This window comes from Zosterops lateralis, assembly GCF_965231275.1.
Source record: "Zosterops lateralis genome assembly, chromosome: 6".
Taxonomy (NCBI): domain Eukaryota; kingdom Metazoa; phylum Chordata; class Aves; order Passeriformes; family Zosteropidae; genus Zosterops; species Zosterops lateralis.
In genome coordinates, this window is record NC_139761.1 from 10,431,829 (window position 1) to 10,445,730 (window position 13,902).

The window sequence follows — 13,902 nt, forward strand, 5'->3', positions numbered from 1 at the left end:
TAAATGTCCAGTTGCCTGTAGGGTGTTTTCTGTGTTCTGTACTCAAAGTACAGTTGGAAGCTGAAGAAGAAATGTAACTGCAAGTCTAAAGGTTCAGAAAGATAATAAGAGATAAAAATATTCTCCTTTTGGTTTTAATTTTAGGGGGACAATATCCAGAAGTAGTATAGGTGGAGGGTAATATTTGAACCACTCTGCTTGTTTCCGGAGCATTGGTTATCAGCTTGGTAGAACAGAGGCACGTGCAGAGCATTTTTCAGTATTCAGTAGTCAAAGGCAGCTGATGATAAATTTGGTATTTCTATTTGAAGTTCAAATAGTAATTAAAATTTTTTGAATGATTGAAGGTAAGAAATAGCTTTTTGTTTAAGTGGTACATCAAGGAGTTAGGTGCGTGTTGGTTTGATCAGGCCAGGCTCTAATAGGAATGTGTTTAATTTTATTTGATTTGAACTGAAATTGTTTGCTTACTTTACTCTGACCTAGTTCTGCACAGAAGTCTGGAGCAAAGTCCCAAGGAAACAATGTAGTGGCAAATTTACTTTAAAACACTATTAGCTAAAACACTATTAGCTAAAGGAAACTAGTGTTTCCTTTTCCTTAATCAGCTTTACAGTTTTTTGCGTTTCAGCAAACTAGACTTGCTAGTTAATGGTTTTGTCTGTTATTATTAGAAGTATTCTTACTGTAAACTATTTAATAACATTCTTGTATGTGCAGTCCTGAGTAGTGCTGGCCTAGGGCTGTTTTTGTAGAAAGAGCAACATTTTCTGCTGCCAAAGGAAACTGAATTACTTCCCTTTTCATTAGACTTGTCCTCCCTCCTCAGTTCTAATGTCTGTTACTAGTGATGGTGGGGTTTTTTAACTGTCCCATCAGGAGGTTGTAAAATTACAGAATGGTTTGGGTTGGAAGGGATCTTAAAGATCACCTACTTCCAACTCCCCTGCCATGGGCAGAGACACCTTCTACTGAAGCAATTTTCTCAAATCTCCATCCAACCTGACCTTGAACACTAGCACAGATGGAGTGGAGCTTCCACAGCTTCTGTGAGCAGCCTGTTCCAGTGCCTCACTACCCTCACAATAAAGAATTTCTTCCTATTATCTAGTCTAAACCCACTCTCACTTTAGAGCCATTTCTCCTTGTCCCATCACTCCAGGCCCTTGTAAAAAGTCCCACTTCAGCTCCCTTGTAGCCTCTTTAGGTACTGGGAGGTGCTGTAAGGTCTCCCCAGAGTCTTCTCCAGGCTGAGAACAGCCCCAACTCTCTAAGCCAGTCTTTGTAGGAGAGACCAACAAAGTGGAAGTGAATCTGCTGTGGTAAAGCACCACATGTTGCAGAGAGGTTTTGGACTAAAAGAGAGAATTTGTGTCTGTGACATTCAGTGCCCTTGCCCCAGGAGAGGGCAGGGTGAGCACTAGCACAGCTCTGTTACCCTGGCTGGCCCCTCGGGGTTCCCCTTCACCAGCCTGGTGCTGGTGTCCTGTGCTGAGCCAGTGTGGGTGTCCTAGGGCTGCTTGGCTCCCGTGCAGCCTGGAGCAAAGCCTTGGAGCCAGCTGCTCTGGAGGCTGGAGCGTGGGCAAGCCCAGTGCCAGCACTGACACAGCTCCCTGGGAACCACTTGAGATCTGGTCAAGCTCATCAGCTCTGACTGGCAGGTGCCAGCCTTGGCTGCAGATGGTGTTTCTGCCTCATGCTTGCTTCTTCCTCTTGATTTGGACATCCAAGCCAACTAAGACCGCATGTAATAAATGCTTGACCGTAAATCACTTTTGTGTTACATTTTTATGATAGCTGTCCAAGGCATTCTTTTAATGAATTTAAAAAATAGCACCACAGCTGTACTTCAGTTCTTCTAAGAAGATTCTATGACGTGTTTAGTGTCCTACTGGGTTATTTTCATTTTGTTTATTGAAACATCTTCTCTCTATTAAATCCCGTAAGTTTCTAGTAACTGCTTTTTACATCAGGAGACAGTCTTTACATGAGCAGAAGCATGTTGATACAAAGCTCTAGAGATGTCTGCATTTCATTTGACCTAAAATAAACTTGTCTGCTGATGCCTTTTATGCTTACAAAAAAAGAAAAGTTGAAAAGAGAATATGAGTTACGGGCTTTAAGCATTGTGACATTTTTCTGTCAACTTGATGAAAGTAACCCATACATGAATATCTAAAGCTAGAAAATTGTAAGCAAAGAGGAAGGAAATTGAGAACAGATATGCATCATGAGTTCATGACCCAGCTCACAGATGGTGGCTTTCTCATCTCTGCACACAGCAGATGTATAGTTAGTTTGCTGCTTCTGAAATGAGGTAATCCATAGCAAAGATAGCTGCTCCATTCCTATTACCTAGCAAATTTGTATGCATCTGAAAACTTCAGATGCCATTTTGCAGTTTCATGAAATGGCAATGTGAAGTTTTAAAAAATACTGAAAGGGTCAAATTTAAGTATTTCCATGGTGCTGGTGGTTGTCATTAGCAAATCTATTCTCATAAATGTGTTTGAAAGTGGGACTTTGAAAATGTGTTTTAAAATGTATTTTGCATGTAGTGGAAAACTTGTAACTATTGAAATCTGCTCAAATATCTTTCAGTTCTGGACTGTGGAAATGACATTAGGGTTTTCTGTTTGTTTTCAATCAATGCAGGTTGCAATTCTTCCTATGTAACAGTGTATAGCGAGTATGGTGTTGATGTGTTTGATGTTAACACTATGGAATGGGTCCAGACTATTGGGCTGCGAAGGGTAAGTAATTTTATTTGAATATTAAACTTAATTGAGTTGCCTTCAAATGAGGTGTTTCTTCACAGTGTATTGCTAGACTTGAGGTAATTCTCTGTCTCCTTCCTCAAAACAGATCAGACCATTAAACATGGATGGCACGCTGAACCTCCTTAACTGTGAGCCACCAAGGCTAATATATTTCAAGAACAAATTTGCAGGTGAGTCCTGAGCAAGGGGAGAAATGGGGAGCTCATTCTGACTGGTTAATTTTCACCATGTTACCTTTGCGCTAGATGAAATTTGTGTTGAATGTGTCTGGGTCAGCGTGTACCTCCATATGTGAAATTGCTTTGTGCTCTTACAGCAGGAGCTGGCCTCAGTGTACCAGAAACGTCTGACAACAGCAAGAAGCAAATGCTTCGAACCAGGAGCAAAAGAAGATTCGTATTTAAGGTTCCCGAGGAAGAGCGGTTACAACAAAGGCGGTAAGAACTTATTTGGAAATTTGTAAAAAATAACTGAATATACATGATGACATGCAGAGACTGGGAATGCTAATAATAAAAATCACTCTTGGTTTTTTAGGGAAATGCTTAGAGACCCTGAGCTAAGGTCAAAGATGATTTCTAACCCAACGAATTTCAACCACGTGGCTCACATGGGACCAGGAGATGGAATGCAGGTCCTCATGGACCTCCCACTGGTAAAATACATTTAGAAGGGAGGGATATATATGTGCATTTGTTCTTGCTCACAAAAGCTGTGAAGATGAGCTGGATGGGCTCAAGTATTATCTCTGTACTGAATTCTTTAAATCCTTTTGAGAAAGGTGAACCTTCCTGCTGTGCAATGCTTCTAAATCCTGTGTAAGGAAATACTGTTAGCTGACTTATGAATGAGACACTGAAAGACAGATATCACTGCCAGGAGTTTGTCAGTAGTTTTGTATATAATCAGTCTCTCCTCCTTCCTTTTTCTTGTTTGTCTTCTTAAAATAACAGAACGAGTTTCCTTTCCCCTCATCCTCTCAACATTCTGCTCTTGGTATCACCTCCAACAGGCTTTGAGCACGTCTATCACATGAGCCCTATCTCTGCTGAAATCTCTCTCCAGAGTGACCATTCCTCACTGCAAGGCTCCCTTCTGCTTTCTTCCTCTTCCTGTCCCTCCTCTGCTTCCCTAGCAAGGGTAGGAGTAGCTACAAACTGTTAGGAACTGGAATATGGTATGCTTGTGGCACTTCACCAATTCTAGAGCAATAACAAGGGTAAAAAAACTAATGCTGTGGAGGTAACTATAATGCATGTGACTTGCAGTGCTTTAGAGGAGCATTAATTTTATCTTATATTTAACTAATACAGATTTTAATGAGCTATTTTAGTGTTAAGTTCACAGGAGGAAGTTGTGAAAGTACACTTTCACGTTCTATGTGTACCCTCCACCCTAGTGTTGTTAGTCAGGCTTTCTCTCTTGTCTTTCTCAGATAGCCCAGATGTGGGTCAGGCATTTGTCATTTCAGCAGGAGGAGGAAGGAAAGCAGAGCTGTTAGAACAGTCCCTGCCCCTTCATAGAGGGTTTGCTGGCTGACAGGTTCCAGTGGCTGCTATGGGGCTTAGTTCTTTCTCTGTCTTTCTCAGGGTTTGTGTCTGTTACTGAAAATATGTGGATGTGGTCAAGTAAGTTCAGTTTTTCTACCAACACTGGGTTGTAATAGCTTCAAAAGCACAGTAAAGTTTTCATGAGTAACAGCTTCTCACTGGATAGCTTTTGCTGCTGGCTAACAAGGTGTTTCATTTCAACTGTAGAGTGTCCTACCTCCTGCCCAGGATGAAAAAACCTGTCCATCTTCAGCTAACCTGTCACGGCAGCAGCAGCAGAGAAACAAAACCTACATCTCATGGCCCTCATCAAGTAAGGCTGGGAGCAAGCTGGTCACTTCTGAGCTGTCATCTGTGATGTCAGCAGGAGCTGTAAAGTGTCCTTTACTCTCTGCAGGTGGCAGTGATGTGGGAGCAGCCATGCCTTCCCGAAGTATGTCCGACCCTGACCAGGAGTTTGACAAAGAGGTAAAACAGCTTCCTAAATGGAGACCAACGATGTCCTGTTGACTTAGATTGTTCTCTTTTTCCAATAAATTATATTCCCATGGAAATACTTCATAGAGTCATTTATGGAGATGTTTTCTTTCCACAAGTGTTTTTTCCAGCCTGTAATATGTGTTTGCAAGTTAGATATGCCAGCACAAAAGCAAAGCTGTGAAAAGATCTTCTTATGGTGATATTTTAAGAAGTATTATGTTTTTGATTAAGCTTTATAGCCAATGGAAATTTGACTAATTGATGAAATGTCCTCAAAGCTCCTAAAAATGTTCTCTGTGATATTAGCATAGAATAGCAAAGTAATATGACTAGTTAAGTAATTTTCTATGCTGCCTTAAGGAAGACTTTTTGTCATACAACTTGAGAAGGAATCAAATTTATAATACATAAAACTGCTTTTAGCAAGAATAAGAGTATGTGCCAGTAGTCACCAAACATAAAATCTCCTGGCTCTACAAAACTGGTGTTCCTTTATCTAAATAGAGAAGAGACATCATTTTTGTATCTGTTAGTTATCATGTGTTTTCCTCCAAGCTTTGCTAAAGCACTGTCTGTGCAAGGAAAGTGTTGGGCATTATTCCTGGGAAGCAAAGTTCCTGATCAAGATCTTTGGTAGTGCTTTTTGGTACCCAACTGCAGGCCCATATAATGCTCTGAATTTTAAAGCATGTTTTTGTGAAGCCAGACTTTTGCTGGATGCCTTAGCACAGACCAAGTCCAGAGTTCTGATCACACCTGTGGTCTGATTTCTTTTGTCACCTTCAGTTAGCCATTAAAAGCACATGAAAGTGAGGATCTCTAAACACAGGTATTTTTTAAACAGTCTTGGTTTTCAAAGGTGGTTATGATGAACTGTGCTAGTTATTCTGCTCACCCTTCCCAAACTCCATTATATTCCATGCTCTAATGGTAATTGTTGATTGTAGGCACAAGTAATGACAGATTCAAAAGGAATTTTTTACGATTTTTTCTCTTTTTGGTAGCTCTTACAATTTCTTATGACTTGTTAAATTTAAAAAATAGTAGCTTGGAACTGGAGAGAGGCTGTAATAACACCTTTTGGCTTTATACTATTTCCCCCATGGCTTTTGGCTTTATGAACTGGATTATGTTAGGATAATCTTGTTATAGATTATTTTATTATTGTTTGAGCCATGCAAAATCTTCTGAACAGCATTCTTGAAGGATGTTACCTTTCAATCTATTTGCTAAGTATATAGTTCTCTTTCTTGAAAGTAACTTGCTGCAACAGTAACAGGGGGGTTTTGTGCAGTATTTTGTTTCACTGTGAATGTGTGCAGTGCTCAGAATTGTAACACACCAGAATAGTGGGAAACTTGCCAGCCATCCTGTTGAAGTGAGACCAGCCTGTGAAGGCGAATATCCAACAGCTGATCTAACACTGGGGAAATAACTGTGGATAGTCTTTATTAGTTATTGACGTAGGACGTACCCATTAAGTGTATTCTGTTTCCAGATCTCCAGTCAGATTCTTGGCAGCCTTCACTCGTTTGTCAGGCACTTCACAGGCTTGTTGCTGTTTTGTAAACAGTTCATAATGCTTGTTTCCTTCCTCCTCACCAAATTGAAGATGATTTGACCATAGTTTTTATATGTTTACATGGGCAGATAAACCTACTCCTGGGCTATAAAAATTGCCTCAAAATTGCAGGCTGGTAAATTCTGAACAACAGTGGACAGATAGATGCATTCCATCAGGAAAGCTTTGCAATGGCTAAAGGAGAGGAGCCAGAGATGTAGCAATTTTCACATACTTTACTATAATTCCTGTTGCATCAGAAGGTCACCTTAGGGACTGCACTAGAGCCTGTTAATGGTAATGGAAGTACTTGCTTGAATGTTTAACTGTGGAATTAATCTAGTGCACAATGCTTTGTAGGTGTTGCTCACCCTCATTTTTGAGTGCCTTTGAAAGCTTTTGAGTATAAAGAATTCACTTCAAGTAAACATAATTTTTTTAATGTTTCTCATTAACAGCCTGATTCAGACTCCACCAAACACTCTACTCCATCTAACAGCTCAAATCCAAGTGGCCCCCCAAGTCCCAACTCTCCTCATAGGAATCAGCTAATGCTAGATGGACTGGACCAGTCGACCTGTGACGCGTAACGCCACCGCTCTCGCCATTCCGGCTCCTGTCACCCACTGCTCCAAGGTGTTCAACAGCAGGGCAAAGCTGTCTCAGATGCTAGTGCCAAGACTGACACAGACTCTCTAGTGTTGTACAAGAATAATTATATATCCAGATTGTAGATACAAACTATGGAAATGAAGAAAAATTCTTTACTAATAGCGATTGAGCTTTTTATGCGGAATTGTTCACTGCTCAGTTACGGTTGATTCCTTTCTGCACAGCTGTGACACAGTTTTATTGCATAGGAGCATTTAAGGCCACCGGTAAATAGTCTTATTCTTATGGTGAAAGAGAAATAGAGAGAGTTACTGATAATGTTGCTACAATATCAGGAATATTATTTTTCTATAGAATGATGTAATGTCTGATTAGCAGGAAATCCTTTTAGACAGAATTTGGACTTCTAAATAGGAAATGTGAGCAGGTCTAGTTACATCCTCAGATGAATACACTTTTCCCTTTTTCCTGTAACTGTTTTTTTCCTAAATCTTAAGGAGAATGGTAGGAAGCTGTAGGTCATTTCCAACATCAATAGAATCACCAGGAAGTCAAAGAAAAGCTGGTTATAGTTTTGTGGCCTTTTAATTCATTTAGCCATTACATATACAGCTGCATAACTGTCTTTCTATCTTTCTACCAACTTTTTAGTCTTGTACATAGGACTACTTGACAGTTATCTCTTTACCCATTCCCTGCTTTTAGTCCTCATCAGTCATTAGTCAGGGCTTTTAAAATACTGCTGTGAAAAAAATTTTGCTCCTAGTTCCTGCCTTTCTCCTCCTGAGAATCTGTTTCTCCTGGGTTTTTGGTGTAAGGACACACTACGCTGTTTAGCTAGCAAGCCTTCTTGTGGACACATTGCCCTCGGAGTCTGCCTGACCCAAGGGACTGTATCACACTAAAACATCAGTCTGTTCATTGGTTACCAAAGTGGAACGTGAAGGATGTGTAACTGGGGGTGCTGCTTTTCTCATTAATTGTATCCTCACCTGCATGAAGACCCCATGATTATTAATCAAGTATTGATCATGTAGAAAAAATGCACAACACACTCCTGTATATTTTGCGATGGCCCACGTGCGGTGATGTTTTGCGTGTATATTTAATCTCATGCTTCCATGTATTATACATTTAGTACTCAAAGATTTGTGACCATGTTTCATTAAAAGCTTGTAATTAATTCAGTGGCTGGCATATCCAGTTTGTCATTGTCACACTAGTGTGCCTTCTGTGCCAATTTTATGACAGTTGGATGTCACTTATTTAAAATTCAGTTTAAATGGGCTAATGATATACCAACAGCTAATGTTCTTTTCTGAAACACTGTATAGGACGTGCACTTATCTTTAGTTTAAATTGAGTGTTCTAGTCAACATTTAATCCTGTTACGTTAAGTGTTCGACAGTACTTGCTCTTTTTCTCAGATTCTTGATAAAGGGGCTCAGTTAGAGCTGGACACTACTGCTTTGGGGGTTTTCTGGTTTTTACTTTTTTAATGTAAGTCTAAGTCTTTGTAATTATTGAATTGTGAGAACATTTTTGAACAATTTACATGCCAATAAAGCAGAAGAGGGAGGTTTTAAAGTTTATAGTTGTCTGTCTTGACATCTGAAAACAATCTACCACTGACACTTGCTTCAGTCTCATGGTAAATTCACTTTGTTCACATGGACATTTGATATAAACTGAAGATATTCTGGAGCTCCATACCCAAGCACTACAAGAAAGGTGCATATTGTTAAAGGTGAATGAGTGTTCAGGAGCAATGGAAGTCCTTTTGGTGGCATACAGCACTGAAATTTTGTGCCCTCAGTTTGTTTTAGAGTTGTCGTTTCATTGATTTGCTGGCCCTGTTAATTCCTTTCTAAATGATTTATATGACTCGTTACTTACAGCTGAAGCATAGTAAGGAGGCTGCAGGGTCTATTCATGCATCTTAAGTATCATAAAACAATAAATATATTTTACTTGTCCAAGTAGTACTCCCAAAGAAAGGCTTAGGAACATTTCAGGGATTGGTGTGTGAATGGCGCAGCCACTCATACATAATAGGGGGGTGGTTTAAAGCTCTCCTCGTGCTCCGGTATTTGGGTACCATAGAGCCCACTGTAGCTAGACAGTGCCAACATCTCCTCTAGGGTGTCCTAGGTAAGCATCCCTCATCCTTACAGAGTGCCAAGTGTTCCTGAATTGCCTCCTGGTTTGTCTCACCCTTCACAGGAAAGGCCAAGGTGGGTGTTTTGGACCCTGCTGTTCCTTGCCTGACCAAACCTACCTGGGCAAGCTGGGATAGATTGGCTTGGGAAAGTGCACCCAAACTGCCCTGGGGATGGAGTGATAGCTGACAGGAGGTTTGAGGGCTGTGTGCTGAAAGCCTTCTCACAAGTATTCATGCTAATCAGCCTTTGACTTTTAAAAAACATTTCTCCTGCTCTTGAGCTGATTTTTCTCTGCACAGTGAGGACTTGGTATGACAACAAAGTCTTTAATTATGGGGGTATTAAATCATAGCACTCAGCAGTGCCAGGGCTTGGTTATAATTTAAGCAGGAGAACGTTTCTAGAAAAATTAATTAATTGCTCATATGAATACATTATTCTTTTTTCCCTGCTTAATTCTGGCCAAGCAGAATTCCTTCCCAAGTCCTCCACCACAGCTCTTTGCAGATCATCTTTTCCCTTACGGATTTTGATTCTAGTTACCTAAAGAGTCCTCTTGAGCCCTCAGGAAAATTTTCATAAATGCAGAAGTTCAGGTGAAACAATTACCTTACAATGCACTTTTTTATCCCTGGAGGCTACCAGTCTGAAACTGAGGAATTGAGCTATGTAAGGAATGAGGGTAATTTGGTGTCTGCCTGTTTCTCTGCTCATTCCATTTTCACAGATATGACATCAGGTCCTGAAGCTGGAGTGGTGGGTGCACCACTCACTGCAACAATTGGTCACTTCTAGCATAGATCTTTGCCCCAAAACCTGAGTATTTTGGAATACATCAGGGTATCACTTGCCACTCAAGAACTAAACTCATCTGCCATCATGTCTGTCTACAGGACAGGTGTGCTGAGAATAAACAGCTTCCTAAATAGGTGCAATCTGCTGGAGAGAGGGGGTGCATAAAGGCTGGCTTTGTCTTTGCAGTTTAAGTGCTTAACACAGCTAAGTCACAGGGAGGGGGCTTCAGCGTGGAAATGCTGGAGGGGCAGGCACTCTTCTTCACACAGCACCAGATTGGCATCCCTGGGAGAAAGCAGATGTGTAAAAACCTTAAGAACTGGCACTGCTAGCCTAAAGCACTGAGAAGCAGGGAAGTATTTGAGGGAAGAGATGACTGTGGGAACTGAACTGCCCCTTGAGGTGCAGTTAAGCAAAGTATTAGTGAAAGGAACCAATCATGACCAAAAACCTTATCTTGCTGAGTTTAGCTTATTTTGAAACAAAATGGACACATGGCATTCTCGCATGCCAAGGCTACTGGAGCATCTCGTGTTCCAGTTTGCACCATCTGCTCTGGATGAAGCAGCTCTGGCAGGCAGAAGGGAGGAGAACAATCCAAAAATCAGTGTTCAGCTGCCCAACGCTTGCCTTCCACTGCTGTGGCAGCAGCTCAGGCCAGTCTTCTGCCTGCTTACACCCCTGTAAATGTTTGCTCCCCTCTCAGTTTTCCATTAGCATCCCTCCCTGGCAGCCTTGGGGCTCCTGGCAGCTCATGGGCTCAAGAGCTGCCACCCTCACCCAGTGCAGGGCAGCCCCTTCCTGCGGGGTGAGAGCTGCTCTCATGTCCTGGGCTCGCTGCTGGCAGGGCAGTGCATGGGGCTGGAGAGGCTCTGCTTGAGGGGAGCACGTTCCATGGACACAGGACCACGTCAGGAAGACAGGATGGAAGAAGACACGGTACCGGCACAATTTCAGTGTTTGTAAAATGTCCTTAACGTGTTTTTGGGGACAGGGGGTGATGAGAAGACCCGGCATCAAGTGCAGGCCTGGTGTGGGATGCCCAGGAAAGCCAAACTTTGGCAAGAGTGTGTCCCAGCGGTGCCTGATGCTCAGTCCAGCGCTGCCGGCAGGGTTAGCTGAGGACAGGAGCAGAAGACAGCAGGACGTGCTCAGCCAGCGGGAGCTGCAGTGCTGTGCTCCAGCCAGAGGAGGAACATGGACTAAGGAATCAGCCCCTTCCCTGTCCTTGCAGCAAGTATTTTCCCTGCTCCCCAATAAGCTGCAGCACTTGTCATCTGACTGCACAGGTTCATGCAGGCTTATTGATGCTTTCTCATAGATAAAACCCTCCGATTTTTTTCAGCCTTGCCTCCTTTGCCGTTTGTTACGCAGTCCCTGCTCTGCGGTCCCGTGAGGACGAGCAGTGCAGAGCTCTGCATGCTGATGGACGGAGCTGCCGCCCCGCAGTGCCTTGGCCAGCTCCTGCACTCCGGTGAGACCAGTCCCTGCCAAATGCCCTCCTGCCACTGCTACCTCCTGCTAAAAGAGAGATAAAAAAATAAATTCATCGAGCCAAGTTTAGGCTCAGGGATATTTTGAGGACTGCCACTATCTGGGTTTGCACAACTTCTGTGAGCGGCTGTATGGTGCAAAGGGAAGGCACTGTGCTAGGAGTTGGTGTCCATTAATAGTGTGCAGTTTGCTTTTTCTTTTGAGACCCTGGGAAGCAATGACTCCTGAGATCTTGCCATTAACACTAATGCATTTTGAATTAGTCTGTCACAGTGGGGGACCTCTGACACTCAGGACCAGAAGCAAAACAAAGCCATCAGGTGCCCAGACGTGCCGTGCACAGCACGTCATAAACCACCCATCTAATGTGCTGCTTACCAAAGATGTCTGTGAATTAAATTCCTTGTTTAGGCAGGATCCCAGGAGACACTTATGTACCAAACCCCTTTGCTCTGCCCTTTCTGCACCGTGGGCTGTCTATGTGTGTCAATGTGCAGCAATCATGGATACAATCAAGGATACAGCTGTTTTTCCAGCAGCTCTTGGTCCCCGGCATTGCAAACTGACTCTGCTGCCTCATTTTGTTTCTGCAGAGCTCCCCCCTCCCTGCGGCGCATTCTGTACGAGCGAGTGGACGTGGCTCCTGAAGGAAAAGTACAGACTGTGCTCTGCTCGTGCACTGACAAAAATTGATCTCTGCTTTAATTAAAGCCTCTATTGTAAGTGACCTCGAGCTGCTAATGCATTTTAAAAACGAAGCTTCGCCAACAGCAAATCCATACACGCCAACACATAGGGGTGACCAAGTGGAGATTCCTGCCACAGGGTGGTCTGCCTCCCTCTGTGCCAGTGATGTGTCCCAGGATGGTGTCTGACTCCACAGGCACATGCCTGCCTGTGGCTCACCCTCAAATCCCTGTGTGTCCAGGAAGGACACAGAGCTGATGTCCTCAGCCACTTGCAGAAGGACACTATCCTGACACCATCTTGTGCAATGCCAATTGCCATTGCCCATTGCCAATGGGGTGTCTCTTCTCTCCCTCAGTCTACAGCCATGGGATGCTCTTGCCTTTCCCCTTCTGCACATGTTGCAGGGATGCAGCCATCAGGACCCCTCCCAATCCTCACATCACAATTCACACTCACAATGAGCCAGAGAAGAAAAAAACTTTGCTCTGAGGTGAGGGGCCAGGGGTTCCCTGGGGGTCAGCCCTGAGCCCCTTCCTTGTGTGGGCAGTGCTGGTGTGATGGGCTGCCTGGTGCACCAACCTCCAGCGTGCAGCACTGCATCCATCAGCCCCTGAAATTCCTCTGTGTGTATTTGAAGGCTTGTGTGATAGAGAAGATGCAGTCACCAGCAATGAACTGATGTGAAAGGGGAAAAGAACACAAAAAGGCCCTTACAGGCAGAAAGTAGGGATGTAGCTGGTGGAGGATGCAGCTGCTCTCCCAGGCACCATGGTAACACCACGGCTGCTGAGCTGCACCGAGTCCTGGCCATGTGGTACTCTCTGGCCCTGCGGGGTCGGCAGGAGGGCTTGGGGTGGTGATCTCCCCTGGGCTCACATCACAGGAGTGACTGTGTGTTGTGAGGTGAGTTTTGGGGTCCTGTCCTTGGGTCACTGCTCCCCAGAGTGATGGACTGGTTGCAGGACCATGGGATGGTGGGGATTGAATATTCCCAACATGCCCATGTCAGCTGCTGCAGGCTGATGGCTTCCTCTGCTTTTTGACCTGGTCGGTGACTATTTCACCCAGCAACAAGTGCCAGACAGAGGCAGCAGAAACTCATGCCCAGGCAAGGTGCTTTTCATCCCAGTACTGGTGGAGGAGCCCCCTCAGGAGAGGTGTGCATGGTGAAATCCCAAGGGTGTGTGTGCCCTGAGCACAGGACTCCTCCTGTCCTGCCCCACTTGCAAATTCACCTCAGCAAGCAGGAGCTCAGAGAGGCCTTGTTCCCTGCCTGCCTTGTGCTTTTCTCCTACCTGTTTCCAGAAGGCAGGGCTGGTCCCACCACCACATGCTGCCTGTTACCCTTCCTAAGGGCTCTGATGCACCTAATGATGAATTCCTAGGCCTTTGAGAAGGGATTATGTCTTCCAGAGAGTAGAACAAAATATTATAAACTTAAAATAGCTGCTTCCTTATGGAATATGCCAACGAGCCCTACTGAACACTCAGTGGAGTGTAAATTTGCATTCATTTACATACATATCCATAATTTCTGCCTCACCCATCAGCCCTGCTCCATAAAGATGTGCTGCTGACATTGTGGGCAGACGATGCTGTTTGACACAGGCCAGCACTAACGAGGCCCCTCAGTGCCACTGCTCCAACCCTCATCAGAGATGGGCTGGTGTGACTGTCCCCAGCCCTCTGTTCCTGCCTGAATCCCTCCCTGGGGACCCCAGCACCAAACTCCCTTCCCCTTCTACTGTGAGAAGACCTTCTTACCTTGAGGAGTAACA

The 13,902-nt window shown here is 43.8% G+C and overlaps 1 protein-coding gene across 5 annotated transcripts in view; it reads left to right on the forward strand.

Annotated features, from left to right (window-relative positions):
* CDC42BPB (CDC42 binding protein kinase beta) overlaps positions 1-8,573 on the forward strand; it is a gene marked incomplete at its 5' end in the record, with an annotated part of 90,595 nt that extends 82,022 nt beyond the window's left edge. For 3 of the 5 annotated variants that reach the window (XM_083863022.1, XM_083863024.1, XM_083863025.1), the window contains 7 exons: positions 2,656-2,753; positions 2,866-2,950; positions 3,097-3,217; positions 3,318-3,435; positions 4,538-4,643; positions 4,728-4,798; positions 6,830-8,573. In XM_083863022.1, the coding sequence (XP_083719148.1) occupies positions 2,656-2,753; positions 2,866-2,950; positions 3,097-3,217; positions 3,318-3,435; positions 4,538-4,643; positions 4,728-4,798; positions 6,830-6,961 (731 nt within the window). In that variant the 3' untranslated portion in view covers positions 6,962-8,573. The remainder of the gene's footprint in view (positions 1-2,655; positions 2,754-2,865; positions 2,951-3,096; positions 3,218-3,317; positions 3,436-4,537; positions 4,644-4,727; positions 4,799-6,829) is intronic. The other 2 variants (XM_083863023.1, XM_083863026.1) reach the window with 1 other exon arrangement.
* Between the last annotated feature and the right edge of the window lie 5,329 nt (positions 8,574-13,902).